Source organism: Oryx dammah, unplaced genomic scaffold (genome assembly GCF_014754425.2).
Source record: "Oryx dammah isolate SB20612 unplaced genomic scaffold, SCBI_Odam_1.1 HiC_scaffold_9, whole genome shotgun sequence".
NCBI classification, from domain to species: Eukaryota; Metazoa; Chordata; class Mammalia; order Artiodactyla; family Bovidae; genus Oryx; species Oryx dammah.
Window position 1 is genome coordinate 58,785,467 of NW_024070193.1, and position 17,826 is coordinate 58,803,292.

The 17,826-nt window shown below is 42.8% G+C and overlaps 1 protein-coding gene across 1 annotated transcript in view; it reads left to right on the plus strand.

Moving 5' to 3' along the window:
• NEK10 (NIMA related kinase 10) overlaps positions 1-17,826 on the plus strand; it is a 270,851-nt gene that overhangs the window by 230,007 nt on the left and 23,018 nt on the right. The window contains 1 exon segment of the mRNA XM_040246355.1: positions 15,083-15,193. Coding sequence (XP_040102289.1) covers positions 15,083-15,193 — 111 coding nt within the window.

Below are 17,826 nucleotides of genomic sequence, written 5' to 3' on the forward strand. Positions count from 1 at the left end.
TATTGCTGTTTACAGCATCAGATCTTGCTCTATCACCAGTCACATCCATAACTGAGTATTGTTTTGCTTTGGCTTCATCCCTTCGTTCTTTCTGTAGTTATTTCTCCTCTGATCTCCAGTAGCATATTGGGCACCTAATGATCTGGGGAGTTCCTCGTTTGGTATCCTATCATATTGCCTTTTCATACTGTTCATAGGGTTCTCAAGGCAAGAATACTGAAGTGGCTTACCATTCCCTTCTCCAGTGGACCATGCTCTGTCAGACCTCTCCACGATGACCTGCCCATCTTGGGTTGCCCCACAGGCATGGCTTGGTTTCATTGAGTTAGACAAGGCTGTGTTCCTAGTGTGATTAGATTGACTAATTTTCTGTGAGAATGGTTTCAGTGTGTCTGCCCTCTGATGCCCTCTTGGAACACCTACCATCTCACTTGGGTTTCTCTTACCTTGGACGTGGGGGTATCTCTTCACGGCTGCTCCAGCAAAGCGCAGCCGCTGCTCCTTACTTTGGATGAGGGGTATCTCCTCACTGCCGCCCTTCCTGACCTTCAACATGGGATAGCTCCTCTAGGCCCTCCTGCACCCACGTAGTCACCGGTCCTTGGATGTGGGGTGGCTCCTCCTAGCCACTGCCCCTGACCTTGGGCCCTGGGTGGCTCCTCCCAGCCACTGTCCCTGGACTCGAACGTGGGGTGGCTCCTCTTGGCCATCGCCCCTTACCTCGGATGCGGGGTGGCACCTCCCGGCCGCCGCCCATGACCTCAGACATGGGGTAGCTCTTCTTGACCGTTCCTGTGCTGTCACAGCCTGGCACTCTCGGCTGCTGCCTCTGACCTCAGACGTGGGGTAACTCCTCTTGGCCGCTGCCCTTCAGGCATGGGGTCCTCCCAGCTTCTGCCCCTGACCTCGGACATGGGGTAGCCCCTCTCGGCCACGCTTAGTGCGCCGGTCACAGCCACCTGCGTTTAGTGCACTGGTCGCAGCCAAGAGATAGAGAAAGCTTCTGACATAGACATCAGAAGGGGGCAGAAAGAGTGCCCCCTTCTAGTCTTTAGCCAGATGTTTTCTGTCTGTTAGAAAGCTATTAATTAGATAAGAGAGACACCTCAAGGCTGATGGAGTTTCACTAGGCCTTTCTCCCACAATATGCATATTTGAGATAGGATGGCATGAGGTGTGTAATCCCCCAGCCATGAAACAACTGATATGAATACTGGTTTGTTGAATATTATCAGCCCATTTTGAGAAAATAAAAAAAGGTTAGTCTTAGGTTGAACCATTTTGAAGAAAGGCAAATTCCAAAGCAGATATGTAATACATTAACATATCTTAAGAAAAACATTTCCATAAGAAAAATGCATTGGTTAGCTCAAGATTTGAGAAAAGTTAAATTCAGGTGGAACCAGGTGTTGTCATGGCAACATGGAATTTTAAGAGGAAAAAATCTGACACTTGCAGCCTATTTCCTCCATTTGGAGGCCCCTGGCTTTCCTGCCTGTTAAAGGGGCATCGTGTTCATTCCATAACTACTTCCTACTGTTGAGGGGTGTCATCCTTAAATTGTTGAGGCAACATATTCTCCTAACCCTCATATTGAGAGTCTCTGATCCAGGGGCCCCAAGTAGTAGTTGGAGGAAGCTGCCACAGTTGCAGGAGTTGAAGCAACCATTTGTAACTTAAAGCCTTCAAATGACTAGAAACAAATCTAGCTACAGTTATGGATGCAGGGAGCAAACAGCAAAAACAGAACAATCAGAATTATTGCAATTACTATAGTTTTCCACCATGAGGAACTAGTTAATGTCTCCCAAAGTGAGGCAATTGAGGCTTCAGGAGTATCCATAGCCTGAATCATCTTGTTTATGTGTTTAGTAAAGAGAGTAACATTCGTGCTCATATCAGGTATATATGTACAACACTGGGTATGAATAATGGCACAAGTACCTCTTTGTGGAGCTGTCAGAATATCTAAGTCCAATCTGTTTTGTAAAACCACCTTTCTAATTTGTATTTGTTCAGCATTAAGAGCTGAAATAGCTTTTTGAGAATCTTGTAAAGCTGTTGGGTAAAGTTAGAGCATCCACTCGTAGCATAACATCTGTAGTTCCCAGAGAGGGAACAAATACTGCAGCCAAATAATCATACTAATGAAATACAGACCTTGCCCAGTGAATTCCAAGGTGTGGTAAATTAGCAGGCTTACCTGGAAGCTTTGAAAATATGAAGCCATGAGTAAAAGCTAGACCTAGGGTGTATCTCCCTATCCAGCCAGGGGGAAGCCGTGCCCATTGGTAAGAGTCCATATATTCAGTAGGTCCTGTTTGGAGCAAGCCAGTGTGACTGAGGTATTCAGTTCCAATCAGTGCCTGGCCGGGCAAAGGAAGGACTTGAACTGGGATTGGAAAACACGGGAGTGATTATGTTGCATATTTCCTGAGGCAAAAATCCCAAGTGTTTCCCATCATTATGATTAAGTTGTTGGCTAACTTCTGGGGATGGCTCTATTTGTTTCCAGCATATGGGGGAGCTAGATATTAGGCATCCTTTTTCAGAAGTTAGTGATATAACCTCATCCCATATTTGATAAATGTCAAGTAAAAAGCCATCACATCTAGACCCATTTACCTTCTTCTGTGTAGCAAAATAGTCATTAAACCAAGACAATGTATAATCAAAATTAAAAGTCACATTATGTCCATAGTTAAGGCACAAAGTGTTGCACCAGTCCATTTTAGGATTGTTAGATGTCATCAGATTAAGAAGAGGCATCACATATGATTGTTGCCGAAGGTATTCACAGATTTGGAGAAAGTCCATTCCTTGAAGTGGAGATGCCCACCATGGGAAGCCTTCCACTGATGAAGAGGGGAATGCTCCACAAAGCTAGCAGTTAGACCAGTTGTGGAATGTGGCATAGGAGTGAGCCCAGGACAGGAAGGCATTGTCTTGAGGATCAAATGGCAGACTCAGGAGTTTTGGAGTCAGCAGAAGCAGGCTCACATAGATTATCAGGCCCATCTGAAAAGCAGAAAGTTAGAGCATAGAAAGTAAAGACATGAAATGACACCATTTAGTTCTGGTCAGGGTGCCACCTCTTAAGTGTGATGCACCCACGAATCAATTCCTGCCACTTCAACAGCTGTGGGAGAAGAAAGAATAATCTGGTAAGGGCCTTCCCAGAGAGGCACAAGGGATTGGCCCCCAGATCCCAATTATTTTTATCAGGACCTCAGTTCCTGGCTCAAAGAGAGGCTTGCTTGACTCAGAGGCTGGGTCAGGAGTCACCTCCTGAAGTTCCATTCATGCCTGTTGAAAAGCTGAGAGCTATTACATAACAATGTCTGTGCATAAAAAAGGGCCTCCACAAATACATTTAAAGGGGGACAGTCCCTCCTCTTTGGGGACAGTTTGAGCCCTCATTAAAGCTATGGGTAGAACTTTAAGCCAATTGTCCTGCATCTCTTGAGTTAATTTACCAGATGTCTCTTAATAACGTCATTAGCTTCTTCAATCTTTCCTGAGGCTTGGGGTCTCCAGGAACAGTGTAAGTGATATTCTATTCCTAGAGCTTTTGATCCCCCCTGAGTTACAGCAGCTTTAAAGGCAGGGCCATTGTCACTCTGAAGGCTCTGTGGCGGCCCAAACCTGGGAATAATTTCATGGATTAAAATTCTTATAACCTCCTTAGCCTGTTCACTGCAACAGGGAAAATCCTCATTCCATCCAGTAAAAGTATCCACCCAAACTTGTAAGCAAGAATATCCATTAGCTTTTGGCATATGAGTAAAATCAATTTCCCAGTCCTCTCTAGGATATTTTCCACTTTGTTGTAACCCAGATTTTTCTAGCTTTTCAGTCTTTGGTTTATTTTTCTGACAAATCTCACATCTTTTCATAATGTTCTTTAAAGCCGTTGTTACATTTTTACCTTCAAACAAATGAGAAGCCATCTAGTAAGTACTCTCAACACCTAAATGAAAACTCTGGTGTAAATTCTTAAGAATTTTCCAATGAGCATTTTCAGGAATTATTAATCGTTCATCCTCGGACTGTAACCACCCTTTATCAGTAATCTTTGTTCCTCTTTTCTTCTATCTTTCTAATTCCTCCTCAGTGTATTGTGGTTTTTTTTCCTGTTCCACAGAATCTGTCCAGATCAAAGGCGTCTGCAGTGAAGGGGTTTTGTAGTACCACTTTTCTGGCTTGACAGTCAGCCAGCTGATTACCTTAGGCTACTTTACTCCCGTCCCTGCTGTGCCCTTTGCAGTGCATAATAGCTACTTCTTTAGGACAATATATAGTAGTTAAAAGTTTCTCAATCTCTTTGAAATACTTAATAGGTTTTCCTGTTGCCGTTTTAAGCTTTCTTTCCATATTGCAGCATGAGCATGTAAAGTCAAATAAGCATACTTAGAATCAGTGTAGATATTTACTTGCTGCCCTTTGCTTAACTCTAGAGCTCGGGTCAGAGCCACAAGCTCTGCTAGCTGAGCACTGGTTCCCTGAGGGAGAGATTTTGCTTTTAAAACCTGTTCATCACTACTGCATAACCCGCTTCATGCTTCCCATCCTGAACAAAAGAACTGCCATCTGTAAATATTTCCATATCAGGATTGTCTAATGGGGTATCCATCAGACCTTCCTGAGATGCATAGTTTAAAGTTAGAAATTGGGAACAATCTTGATCAGGTGTTTCATTTGCCTTCTCAGGAAGTTAAGTGGCAGCATTTAAATTTCCACAGACTTTAAGCTTAGTTATTGATCCTTCTAACAACGACTGATATTTAAGAATCCTACTGTCTATCATCCAAGTATTAATCTTATAGTTTAAGATTCCACTCACATCATAAGTAGTCAGTACAGTAGGGTTTCATCCATTAATTATTTCGAGGGCTTCAGGTGTTAATAAAGCCGTTGCCACAATTACTCTTAGAAGGTGTGGCCAACCGAGAGATTACATCTAATTCTCTTCTCAGATAAGTTATAGATTGTTGGTGAGGCTCTCAGGGATGTGTCAAAACTCCCAAGGCCATAACTTTTCTTTCAGTGACAAATTAAATTCTAACCCTGTGGGCAAGCTCAAAGTGGGAGCTTGCAGGAGAGCAGTTTAAAGAGTCTTAAAAGCCTTTTGAGTCTTTAGGGACCAAACCAGCTTGTTGGTTTGGGTCTGCTGAGTCTCAGTTATGAGTTTATATAAAGGCCAGGCAAGTCCCCATAACCTGGAATCAAAATATGGCAGTAGGCTGTGATTCCTAAAAATCCTCTCAATTGCCTTAAAGTCATAGGTAGAGGATGATTTAGTGTAGGTTTAGTTCTCTCGGGGCCTATGGCCCTAGTCCCTTCTGATATGATTAGCACCAGCAATCTAACAGGTTGTTGACAAAGCTGAGCCTTTTCCCTTGATGTCTTATAATCGCAGCCTGCCAGAAAGTTTAAGAAACCTTCTGAGGCTTGTGAGCAAACTTCCTCTGTCTCAGCACAGAGCAGAATATCATCTACATACTATAGCACCCCTGCCTTGGCGCTATTAAAATTTTGTAGATCCTCTGACAAATTTTGCCCAAATAGGTGGGGGCTGTCATGAAGTCCCTGGGACACAACTGTCCAGGTTAACTGAGAAGCTGGCTGCGTAGGGTCTTCAAAGGCAAATAGAAATTGACTTTCCTCCACAAAAGGCACAGAATATAAGGCATCTTTTAAATCAATTACTGAGAAATATTTGTTTCTTTCAGGAATTTCAGACAATAGAGAAGGATTAGGCACCACAAGATATTAAGGAACTACAGCCTCATTTATTATTCATAAATCATGAATTAGTCTCCATTTACCTTTTGACTTCTTTATACTCAAAATAGGAGTGTTGCACAGTTACAGGGAATTAATAGCCCCTGCTCCTTTAAATTCTCAATGATGGGTTTTAACCCTTCCTTAACCTCATATTTCAGTGGATACCGCTTTTTATGTGGAAATAAATGCGGGTCTTTGAGCTTGACAACTACAGGAATAGCATTTTGTGCTTGACCCATGGATTTTCCATCAATCCAAACTCTAGGATTTACATTTTGTTCAATTAAAGGGAGAGAAAAGGAGGGCTCCATATTCATGAAAACAGAGGCATGGACCTTGCTCAGTATAATCCCTCCCTGAAAGGGGTGAGGGAGACTCAGAAACTCATGTGAAAATAGCACAGAGTCCCAGTTGCAGCTAGGGGACGACTGAAATAATATCTTTTGGCTGGTCCAAACAGTCCCATTACAAAAGTGGGTTGGGGAGAAAGTGGGCCAGGGGCTTCAGTAAGCACAGAGTAGGTTGCCCCAGTGTCCAAAAGGAAATAAACAGATTGGCCCCCTACAGTTATTAATACCCGGGGTTCCTCAGGTGTAATTAGGATGGGAACTTGTGTGGGCACCCCCAGGCACCTTCAGTCCTGATGGTCTTGAGAGTCCAACCCCTGAAACCTACTCCTCTGTGGGCAGTCTCTCCTCCAGTGTGATCCCTTGCAGACAGGAAAGGGAGCCCGGGGAGGCTTAGATGCCTTAGGGCAATCCCGCTTGAGGTGCCCTCTTTTCCACAGTAATAGCAAGCCCACCCCTTTTCAACTGGGTCCCTCTGGGCATTTTTCTCAGGGTGTTTTAAGGACGTTTCTGACAGCCACTGCACGGGCGTCTGCCTGTTCCTTTGCCTTTCTCTGCCTCTCTTTCTTTTCCTCATATTCCCTGCCATAATAGACTGTCTCAGCCAGTTGCAACAGATTATCTGAAGACTGATTTGGTCCATATGCCTATTTTAATAGCTTACAGCAGATATCTTTTTTGGGTGTTAGTTCTTAAAGGTCTTGTAAGTCTTCATAAAACCGTTCAACTTCAGCTTCTTCAGCATTACTGGTTGGGGCATAGACTTGGATAACTGTGATATTGAATGGTTTGCCTTGGAAACAAACAGATCATTCTGTCATTTTTGAGATTGCATCCAAGTACTGCATTTCGGACTCTTGTTGGCCATGATGGCTACTCCATTTCTTCCGAGGGATTCCTGCCCGCAGTAGTAGATATAATGGTCATCTGAGTTAAATTCACCCATTCCAGTCCATTTTAGTTCGCTGATTCCTAGAATGTCAACGTTCACTCTTGCCATCTCTTGTTTGACCACTTCCAATTTGCCTTGATTCATGGACCTGACATTCCAGGTTCCTATGCAATATTGCTCTTTACAGCATCAGATCTTGCTTCTATTACCAGTCACATCCACAACTGAATATTGTTTTTGCTTTGGCTCCATCCCTTCGTTCTTTCTGTAGTTATGCCTCCTCTGATCTCCAGTAGCATATTGGGCACCTAATGACCTGGGGAGTTCCTCTTTTGGTATCCTATCATATTGCCTTTTCATACTGTTCATGGGGTTCTCAAGGCAAGAATACTGAAGTGGCTTGCCATTCCCTTCTCCAGTAGACCACGCTCTGTCAGACCTCTCCACGATGACCTGCCCATCTTGGGTTGCCCCGCAGGCATGGCTTGGTTTCATTGAGTTAGACAAGGCTGTGTTCCTAGTGTGATTAGATTGACTAGTTTTCTGTGAGTATGATTTCAGTGTGTCTGCCCTCTGATGCCCTCTTGGAACACCTACCATCTCACTTGGGTTTCTCTTACCTTGGACGTGGGGGTATCTCTTCATGGCTGCTCCAGCAAAGCACAGCCACTGCTCCTTACCTTGGATGAGGGGTATCTCCTTACTGCCACCGTTCCTGACCTTCAACGTGGGATAGCTCCTCTAGGCCCTCCTGCGCCTGCGTAGCCACCACTCCTCGGGTTGCTCCTCCCGGCTGCACGCCCTGGACCTGGGCATGGGTGGCTCCTTCCAGCTGCCTCCCTAGCCTCGGGCTTGGGGTGGCTCCTCAGGGTCACTGCCCCTGGCCTCGGGCACAAGGTGGCTTCTCCCGGCCACCCCTGACCTCGGACGCAGGGTGTCTCCTCTCGGCTGCCCCTGACCTCAGATGCGGGGTAGCTCCTCTCGGCCGTCGCCCCTGACCTCGGATGCAGGGTGTCTCCTCTCAGCTGCCCCTGACCTCGGATGTGGGGTAGCTCCTCTCGGCCGTCACCCCTGACCTCGGACACAGGGTAGCTCCTCTTGGCCATTCCTGTGCTGTCGCAGCCTGTCACTCTAGGCCGCTACCCCTGACCTCGGACTTGGGTAGCTCCTCTCGGCCACGCTTAGTGAGCCAGCTCTTGCAGCCACCCGCGCTTAGTGAGCCATTACAGGGGACTGGAATACAAAAGTAGGAAGTCAAGAAACACCTGGAGTAACAGGCAAATTTGGCCTTGGACTACAGAATGAAGCAGGGCAAAGACTAATAGAGTTTTGCCAAGAAAATGCACTGGTCATAGAAAACACCCTCTTCCAACAACAGAAGAGAAGACTCTACACATGGACATCACCAATGGTCAACACCAAAATCAGGTTGATTATATTCTTTGCAGCCAAAGATGGAGAAGCTGTATACAGTCAACAAAAACAAGACCAGGAGCTGACTGTGGCTCAGATCATGAACTCTTTATTACCAAATTCAGACTTAAATTGAAGAAAGTAGGGAAAACCGCTAGACCATTCAGGTATGACCTAAATCAAATCCCTTGTGATTCTACAGTGGAAGTGAGAAATAGATTTAAGGGCCTAGATCTGATAGATAGAGTGCCTGATGAACTATGGAATGAGGTTTGTGACATTGTGCAGGAGACAGGGATCAAGATGATCCCTATGGAAAAGAAATGCAAAAAAGCAAAATGGCTGTCTGGGGAGGCCTTACAAATAGCTGTGAAGAGAAGAGAGGGGAAAAGCAAAGGAGAAAAGGAAAGATATAGGCATCTGAATGCAGAGTTCCAAAGAATAGCAAGAAGAGACAAGAAAGCCTTCCACAGTGATCAATGCAAAGAAATAGAGGAAAACAACAGATTGGGAAAGACTAGAGATCTCTTCAAGAAAATTAGAGATACCAAGGGAGCATTTCACGCAAAGATGCGCTCGATAAAAGACAGAAATGGTATGGACTAACAGAAGCAGAAGATATTAAGAAGAGGTGGCAAGAATACACAGAAGAACTGTACAAAAAAGATCTTCACGACCCAGATAGTCATGATGATGTGACCACTAATCTAGAGCCAGACATCTTGCAATGTGAAGTCAAGTGGGCCTTAGAAAGCATCACTATGAACAAAGCTAGTGGAGATGATGGAATTCCAATTGAGCTGTTTCAAATCCTGAAAGATGATGCTGTGAAAGTGCTACACTCAATATGCCAGCAAATTTGGAAAACTCAGCAGTGGCCACAGGACTGGAAAAGGTCAGTTTTCATTCCAATCCCAAAGAAAGGCAATGCCAAAGAATGCTCAAACTGTCGCACAATTGCACTCATCTCACACGCTAGTAAAGTAATGCTCAAAATTCTCCAAGCCAGGCTTCAGCAATACGTGAACCGTGAACTCCCTGACGTTCAAGCTGGTTTTAGAAAAGGCAGAGGAACCAGAGATCAAATTGCCAACATCCGCTAGATCATGGAAAAAGCAAGAGAGTTCCAGAAAAACATCTATTTCTGCTTTATTGACTATGCCAATGCCTTTGACTGTGTGGATCACAATAAACTGTGGAAAATTCTGCAAGAGATGGGAATACCAGACCACCTGACCTGCCTCCTGAGAAATCTGTATGCAGGTCAGGAAGCAACAGTTAGAACTGGACATGGAACAACAGACTGGTTCCAAATAGGAAAAGGAGTATGTCAAGGCTGTATATTGTCACCTTGCTTCTTTAACTTCTATGCAGAGTACATCATGAGAAACACTGGACTGGAAGAAACACAAGCTGGAATCAAGATTGCCGGGAGAAATATCAATAACCTCAGATATGCAGATGACACCACCCTTATGGCAGAAAGTGAAGAGGAACTAAAAAGCCTCTTGATGAAAGTGAAAGAGGAGAGCGAAAAAGTTGGCCTAAAGCTCAACATTCAGAAAACGAAGATCATGGCATCCGGTCCCATCACTTCATGGGAAATAGATGGGGAAACAGTGGAAATAGTGTCAGACTTTATTTTTTGGGGCTCCAAAATCACTGCAGATGGTGACTGCAGCCATGAAATTAAAAGACGCTTACTCCTTGGAAGAAAAGTTATGACCAACCTAGATAGCATATTCAAAAGCAGAGACATTACTTTGCCGACTAAGGTCCATCTAGTCAAGGCTATGGTTTTTCCAGTAGTCATGTATGGATGTGAGAGTTGGACTGTGAAGAAGGCTGAGCGCTGAAGAATTGATGCTTTTGAACTGTGGTGTTGGAGAAGACTCTTGAGAGTCCCTTGGACTGCAAGGAGATCCAACCAGTCCATTCTGAAGGAGATCAGCCCTGGGATTTCTTTGGAAGGAATGATGCTAAAGCTGAAGCTCCAGTACTTTGTCCACCTCATTGGTGGCCATTGGAAAAAACGCTGATGCTGGGAGGGATTGGGGGCAGGAGGAGAAGGGGACGACAGCGATGAGATGGCTGGATGGCATCACGGACTCGATGGACGTGAGTCTGAGTGAACTCCGGTAGATGTTGGTGAACAGGGAGGCCTAGCGTGCCGCGGTTCATGGGGTCGCAAAGAGTCGTACACGACTGAGTCACTGAACTGAACTGAACAGCAGATATCTGGAGCTGATTGAGTGGGAAATCTGTCTTTTAAGATTACTCTTCCCTCTTCACTTTTTGGATCAATCTCGGTGAATCTGCAAAGGGCTTCCTTTAGTCTGTCTAGGAATTTACCAGGAGCTTCTTTCTCTTCCTGTACTGTGTTTGCCTATTTGGCATAGTTTAAAGCCTTAGCATGTGCTTACTCAAGTCCTTCAAGAATACATCTGACAAAATGACTCTGAGCCCATCTTCCTTTAGCTGTGTTATAGTCCCAGTCTTGCTCTATAATTGGGACCACATAATTCCCAGTGGGGAGAATGGCTATCTCATCCTCCCTCTTCCCTACTGATTCATTACCAAGTCATTCATCTCCATAGCTTTCCCCCATCTCAAGTTTTTGAGTCAGGAGTTAGTATTTGTCCCAGGATATACATCACATTTCTCCAAGTAAGGTCATAAAACAGAGTAATACCCTTAAAGGCTCTAATATATTTTTCTGGGTCGTTTAAATAGTCTCCCAGATCTTCTTTGATTCTTTGTACTTCTTGATAAGAAAGAGCTTATTAACTCTCATAGACTGATTATTTCTCCTGGTGGGTGCTTCATGAAGAGGCAACAGCTTGTGCGATTGTTCCTCAGCCGCCCTGGTTGTTCTATGCATATGATCCTAGGGATAGGTTGGAGAAACCTGCTTTTCTTTATCTCTTTGTCTCTTGTCCTACATCTCATCCTTAGTTTTGGCTGTCTGAGCTTTTCTTACTTTGATTGTCTGAGTTCCTATTGAAACCAGAATAGTCTGAGGTTATACTGAGACAGGGGTTGTTTGGACCTGTACTTGGGCAGTTTGAATCTCAGTTTGGGTTTTTGCTGAGACCAAGGCAACCTTTCCTAGGGGGGTTTCCTGACTTTCAGTTTGCTCCGTTTGGAGCCCCAGGTATGGGGGCAAAGTAGGAGGACAGGAGGGAGTTGAAGTTTTCATTCCCAAATCTATACCCTTAGGACTTAAGTCTGGCATGCTTGCAGAGAGAAAAAGGGCAACATGTATGCTACTTCTACCCATTTCCCTTTTTTCTAAGAGACCCTCCTACCAGCCACCATTTGCCATCATCCAATGGATACAATGGCCATGCCGTATCACCTAGGAAGATCAGGCATGTCTTCTTTAAGCTCTGGGATCAAATCTATCCCAGTTTTTCAGGATACAGCTCAAAGGAGTGAGGCTGGAATTGTTAGCAGCCATCTGTAAGAGGGGGAAAAAGTGACCAGTGCCATCTTTCTACCAGAGGCATCCCTCCCTGCTCTAGATGCAGGTATAGACAGACTTTACACTGAAGTTTTCTTCCCTGGTCAGACTTAGTCTGTCCCTTACCGATGTAGGCACCTTACTCATCCCTCTCAGCTCTACTACTGAGGCAGGGTGGAGATGCACCATGGCCAGACCTGATGGCATCCCAGACTAATGTCCAGCTCCTCACCATTAAATCCTTGCTTGCCTCTGATGCCACCTGGGGTGCTATCAGTGTAACCTTCCAGAATGCCTCCCACGCTAAGACCACTGGGGTAAACATTTGTCTCCTGAATGCCTGTGCACAACCTTGAGTATATTCCTGACCACAGTAAGACCAGTGCAAACATAAAACCAATAGGCTCCTTCTGAGCATCACCACACCAGTATTCCCACAGATTCCACAGACAGAATATCTATGGAGTTGGGACAAAAGCCACCGAGAGCCTTCTCTGATCCACTAAGAGCTAGTGTTACCAAAGGAAGAAGCCTGCTGTACTTCCTATCTGCATAACCTTTAACCTGAGAGATGCTCTTGGAGCTAGAGCTCCATCTAGCTTTTGACTTCTAGTGAGGCTAGTCACTCTCTGACTAACAGTCTAAGTTTGGGACCTAAATAACAATGCACAGTAAAGGTATAGATCACAAGTTCCTTGAAAGTCTCTGATCTGACAGATTAGGTTAGTAGTTCTAATTCCCAAGAAGTTATGAAATGGTCAAAGAGACCAGAAACCTTGACCAAGAAAGGAGAGTTCAGTCCACATGCTTCGTCCATCTCTGGCCGTTCCCCAAAGGAGACATTAGGTGCCTCTTGACATTAGCAGGTTGGTATAATCCCCTGAAAGGGTCTCTGCCATAAGCTGTATGAGGTCACCTCAGAATCACAGATTAGAGCACAGCCCTTGGTTCACACATGTGTCTCTTTTAAGCAATCAAACACACAAGCATACCATAGAGTTAGTAAAGTAAAGCAGAAAATGTGTATACTGAGAAAGCAGAGAGGCTAGAGCTCTGAGTGTTCTTACCTTGTCCTGAAGATCCCAGACAAGGCCTCAAGATGAAAGGTTGTTGTTGAGCTGTGAAAGACGCCAGGATTCTTGGCCTCCAGAAGACAGGAGTTCAGTTCAGGGCTAGTGATGAAGCTTGATTGCTCAGAGCTTTTCTGTAATAAGGTTTTATTAAAGTATAAAAGAGATAGAGAAAGCTTCTGACATAGACATCAGAAGGGGGCAGAAAGAGTGTCCCCGTCTTTAGTCAGATGTTTTCTGTCTGTTAGAAAGCTATTAGTCAGATAAGAGAGACACCTCAAGGCTGATGGAGTTTCACTAGGCCCCTCTCCCACAATATTCATTTTTTTAGTTAGGAAAGCACAAGATGTGTCATCCCCTAGCCATAAAACAATTGATATGAATACTGGTTTGTTGAGTTATTATCAGCCCAAGGTTTAACAAAATAAAAAAGGTTAGTCTTAGGTGGAACCATTTTGAAGAAAGGCAAATTCCAAAGCAAATACATAATACATTAACATAGCTTAAGAAAAGCATTTCCATAAGAAAAACGCATTGGTTAGCTCAAAGTTAGAAAAAAAATTAAGTTCAGGTGGAACCAGGTATTGTCATGGCAACATAGAATTTTAAGAGAAAAATATCTGATGCTTGCAGCCTATTTCCTCCATTTGGAGACCCTTGGCCTTCCTGCCTGTTACCCTCTCACTGGTGACAGTCTGCCAATGTATTTTTGGAGACACTAGAGGATATAGTTCCTCAGAAAGAATCCATATATTATGTCTGAGAAAACCTACTATATAAACATACAGGATTTTATTTTTTTCTTCTGTTACTTTGATATGATGAAAACAAACAAAAACCACACTTTTAGACTTGTGATGTTGAGGGAGTCATTCTCTCTTCTAGACTCAGTTTCATCATTCACGTAGCCTATGGGACTATGAGATAGGGGAAATATAGTATGTGAAATGTTTGTAAAGTGTTATACTAGTGTAATGCTAGTGATGGTGGTGTTTATTCTCAAGCAAATGTAGAGCTGGGAGACTCAGAAAGTATCTTGGGTGTTATATAAAGTCTGACTTATTCACCTATAGAATAGTTCCTGATTTATAAGTTTATTGTCAAGAAAAAAAGTGGGCTAATGCCCACAAAAGAGTAACAATAGTGCCTGGCACATACAAATTATAGGTATTAGTTATTTCATTCTTAGTATTAGAATATATATGTCTATTTACCTGTCCTTATGTCATCTGCAGTTAAACTATGCATGAGTTATCATTCTGTGCAAAAATTTTAATTCTTCATGAAAACTTTAAAGATAGGGTACTGTCCCTTGTGATGCCCCATATATGAATCTTAAGTTGACTGAATATTGACTTATGCAAGAAAGGTTTTATGAAAGTCAATTCAAGCCATCAGGAGTAGTAAAAGCAATTCTAAGTTAACTAGAGACGTATCAATTTAGTTGCCAGAACCAGGGTAAGTCACTTTTCAAGGACCCACTGGTGCAATAGCAGACAATAAGGCATGTCAGGAAAGACTGGTGCCCTTCCCTTTGACAGATAGACTCACACTGGGCAGCAACTGAAAAGTCGTGCACCAACACTGCCTTGTGGTGTTTGACTTAGGGCAGTGGAAACTTCTGGTGGGTAACAGTAGGGAATTATCAAATCTAAAAAGTGCTTCTCATGATACTTTCCTTTCTCTACCCCAAACAGTGGCTTCCTACTACTTACTTATTAAATCTAATTCATCCTGACTGAGCCCTAATGTATACATATTCATTTCTCTCTTTCTTCTTTCATAGAATGCATCTTTCCTTGTAAGTCTGTTATTTACTAAATTCAGCTTATATGTGCAACTAATATGTAGTTTAGTTCTGTGAAAAATAACAATAAATTGAAAGAACAGCAATATAATTAGAAGTAACCTTTTGAAAGAAAACACAGTAAAATATTTTTTCTGGATTATAGACTGAAAAATTGTAATATCAAATCATGCTATTTGGAGTAAAATTTTAAATTCTTCTTTAGTCCTATTGAATGAATATTGTTACCATCACAAATGCTTCTTGAGAGTCAGCTATGCATTGCTAATGACGTGTTTATAATGATTTTCTCATTTTATGCAGCTTCCTCCAGCTTTGCACCACAACTTGAAAAGAAGGATTATAGAGAGATTCAAGAAATCCCTCTTCAGCCAGCAGAGTAACCCTTGTAATTTGAAATCTGAAATTAAAAAGGTACAGTATTCTACATATAGAAATTCTTCTTTTACTAACAAAAACACATCATACAAATTAAATTTTATCCTCCCATGCTTTAATTCTCTATTAAACTCTCCCCTTTTCTAAAGCATGTTATCAATGTTCCTCTTAGCCCATTTGGGCAACTATAGTAAAAATGCCAAAAACTGTGAGTTTATAAGCAGCAGGAATTTATTGCTCACATTCTGGAAGCTGGAAGTCCAAGATCAGGGTACCAGAATAGTTGAGTCTAGTAACTTCTTCCAGGTTTCAGACTGTCAACTTCTTGCTATATCTTTACATGGCAGAGGGAGGCAAGGGAGCTCTTCCAGGCCTCTTTTATAAGGGCACTTTTAATGAGAATACTTATATAAGGGCTTTATTTTTATGGCATAATTACTTCAGCCCTGGGATTTCTTTGGAAGGAATGATGCTAAAGCTGAAACTCCAGTACTTTGGCCACCTCATGTGAAGAGTTGACTCATTGGAAAAGACTCTGATGCTGGGAGGGATTGTGGGCAGGAGGAGAAGGGGACGACAGAGGATGAGATGGCTGGATGGCATCACTGACTCGATGGGCATGAGTCTGGGTGAACTCCAGGAGTTGGTGATGGATAGGGAGGCCTGGCGTGCTGTGATTCATGGGGTCGCAAAGAGTCGGACACGACTGAGCAACTGAACTGAACTGAACTGAACTGAATTACTTTCCAAAGGTCCCTCCTGGGTTAGTTTCAATATACAAATTTGAGAGAACACAAGCACTGAGACCATAGCATACTTAAGATGTTAAATCAAGGATGTGTCTTTGCCTCTAATTTTCTCACCTTTATTTCTGAAGCCATCAACCTCAGAAGACTAATAGAAAGTTCTTTCAGTGTTATAGTATGTTTCCTAAGAAGAAATGTTATTAAATGTCTTTAATATAAACAAATATATATGTCTTTTTTAGAGAATTCTATTCCAATCTTTATTGGAATATTCTTTACCAAGCCCATAAATTGAAGTTTGCAACCCTGAACAAGTCACTTAAGCATCTGAGGTCATAATTTTTATCACTTAAGAAGCTGGAATGAGCCATTTCTTAAAGTTCTTTTCTTCTTTGACATTAGAGAGTTCCTAGACTTTGGGTGCTGGTAAATATTCCTATTCTTACATAAGAAAACTAAATCACAAAGAGGTTAAATCAACCCCAGGTGGAAAGAAAACTGTTTATTTCTGATTAACACAACCATGAGCACGGTATATTTCTCCATCTGTTAGTGTCCTCTTTGATTTCTTTCGCAGTGTTTTATAGTTTCCTATATATAAGTCTTTAGTTTCTTTAGGTAGATATATTCCTAAGTATGGGGTTCTCAAGGCAAGAATACTGAAGTGTTTTGCCATTTCCTTCTCCAGAAGTCTGATAGAATGTGGTCCACTGGAGAAGGGAATGGCAAACCACTTCAGTATTCTTGCCTTGAGAACCTCAAAAACAGTATGAAAAGGCAAAATGATAGGATACTAAAAGAGGAACTCCCCAGGTCAGTAGGTGCCCAACACGCTACTGGAGATCAGTGGAGAAATAACTCCAGAAAGAATGAAGGAATGGAGCCAAAACAAAAACAATACCCAGTTGTGGATGTGATGTGATAGAAGCAAGGTCTGATGCTGTAAAGAGCAATATTGCATAGGAACCTGGAATGTCAGGTCCATGTTAAAGGCAAATTGGAAGTGGTCAAACAGGCGATGGCAAGAGTGAACATCGACATTCTAGGAATCAGCGAACTAAAATGGACTGGAATGGGTGAATTTAACTCAGATGACCATTATATGTAGATATGGGCAAGAATCCCTTAGAAGAAATGGAGTAGCCATCATGGTCAACAGAAGAGTCCGAAATGCAGTACTTGGATGCAATCTCAAAAACGAAAGAATGATCTCTATTCGTTTCCAAGGCAAACCATTCAATATCACAGTAATCCAAATCTATGCTGCAATCAATAATGCTGAAGAAGCTGAAGCTGAACAGTTCTATGCACACCTACAAGACCTTTTAGAACTAACACCCAAAAAAGATGTCCTTTTCATTCTAGGGGACTGGAATGCAAAAGTAGGATGTCAAGAAACACCTGGAGTAACAGGCAAATTTGGCCTTGGGTTATGGAATGAAGCAGAGTAAAGACTGGTCATAGCAAAATCCCCTTCCAACAACACAAGAGAAGACTCTACACACGAACATCACCAGGTGGTCAACATCAAAATCAGATTGATTATATTCTTTGCAGCCAAAGATTGAGAAGCTCTATACAGTCAACAAAAACAAGACCAGGAGCTCAGATCATGACTGTGGCTCAGATCATGAACTCCTTATTGCCAAATTCAGACTTAAATGGAAGAAAGTAGGGGAAACTACTAGTTTATTCAGGTATGACCTAAATCAAATCCCTTTTGATTATACAGTGGAAGTGAGAAATAGATTTAAGGGACTAGATCTGATAGAGTGCCTGATGAACTATGAAATGAGGTTTGTGACATTGTACAGGAGAAAGGGATCAAGACCATTCCCAAGAAAAAAGAAATGCAAAAAGGCAAAATGGCTATCTGTGGAGGCCTTACAAATAGCTGTGAAAAGAAAAGAAGTAAAAAGCAAA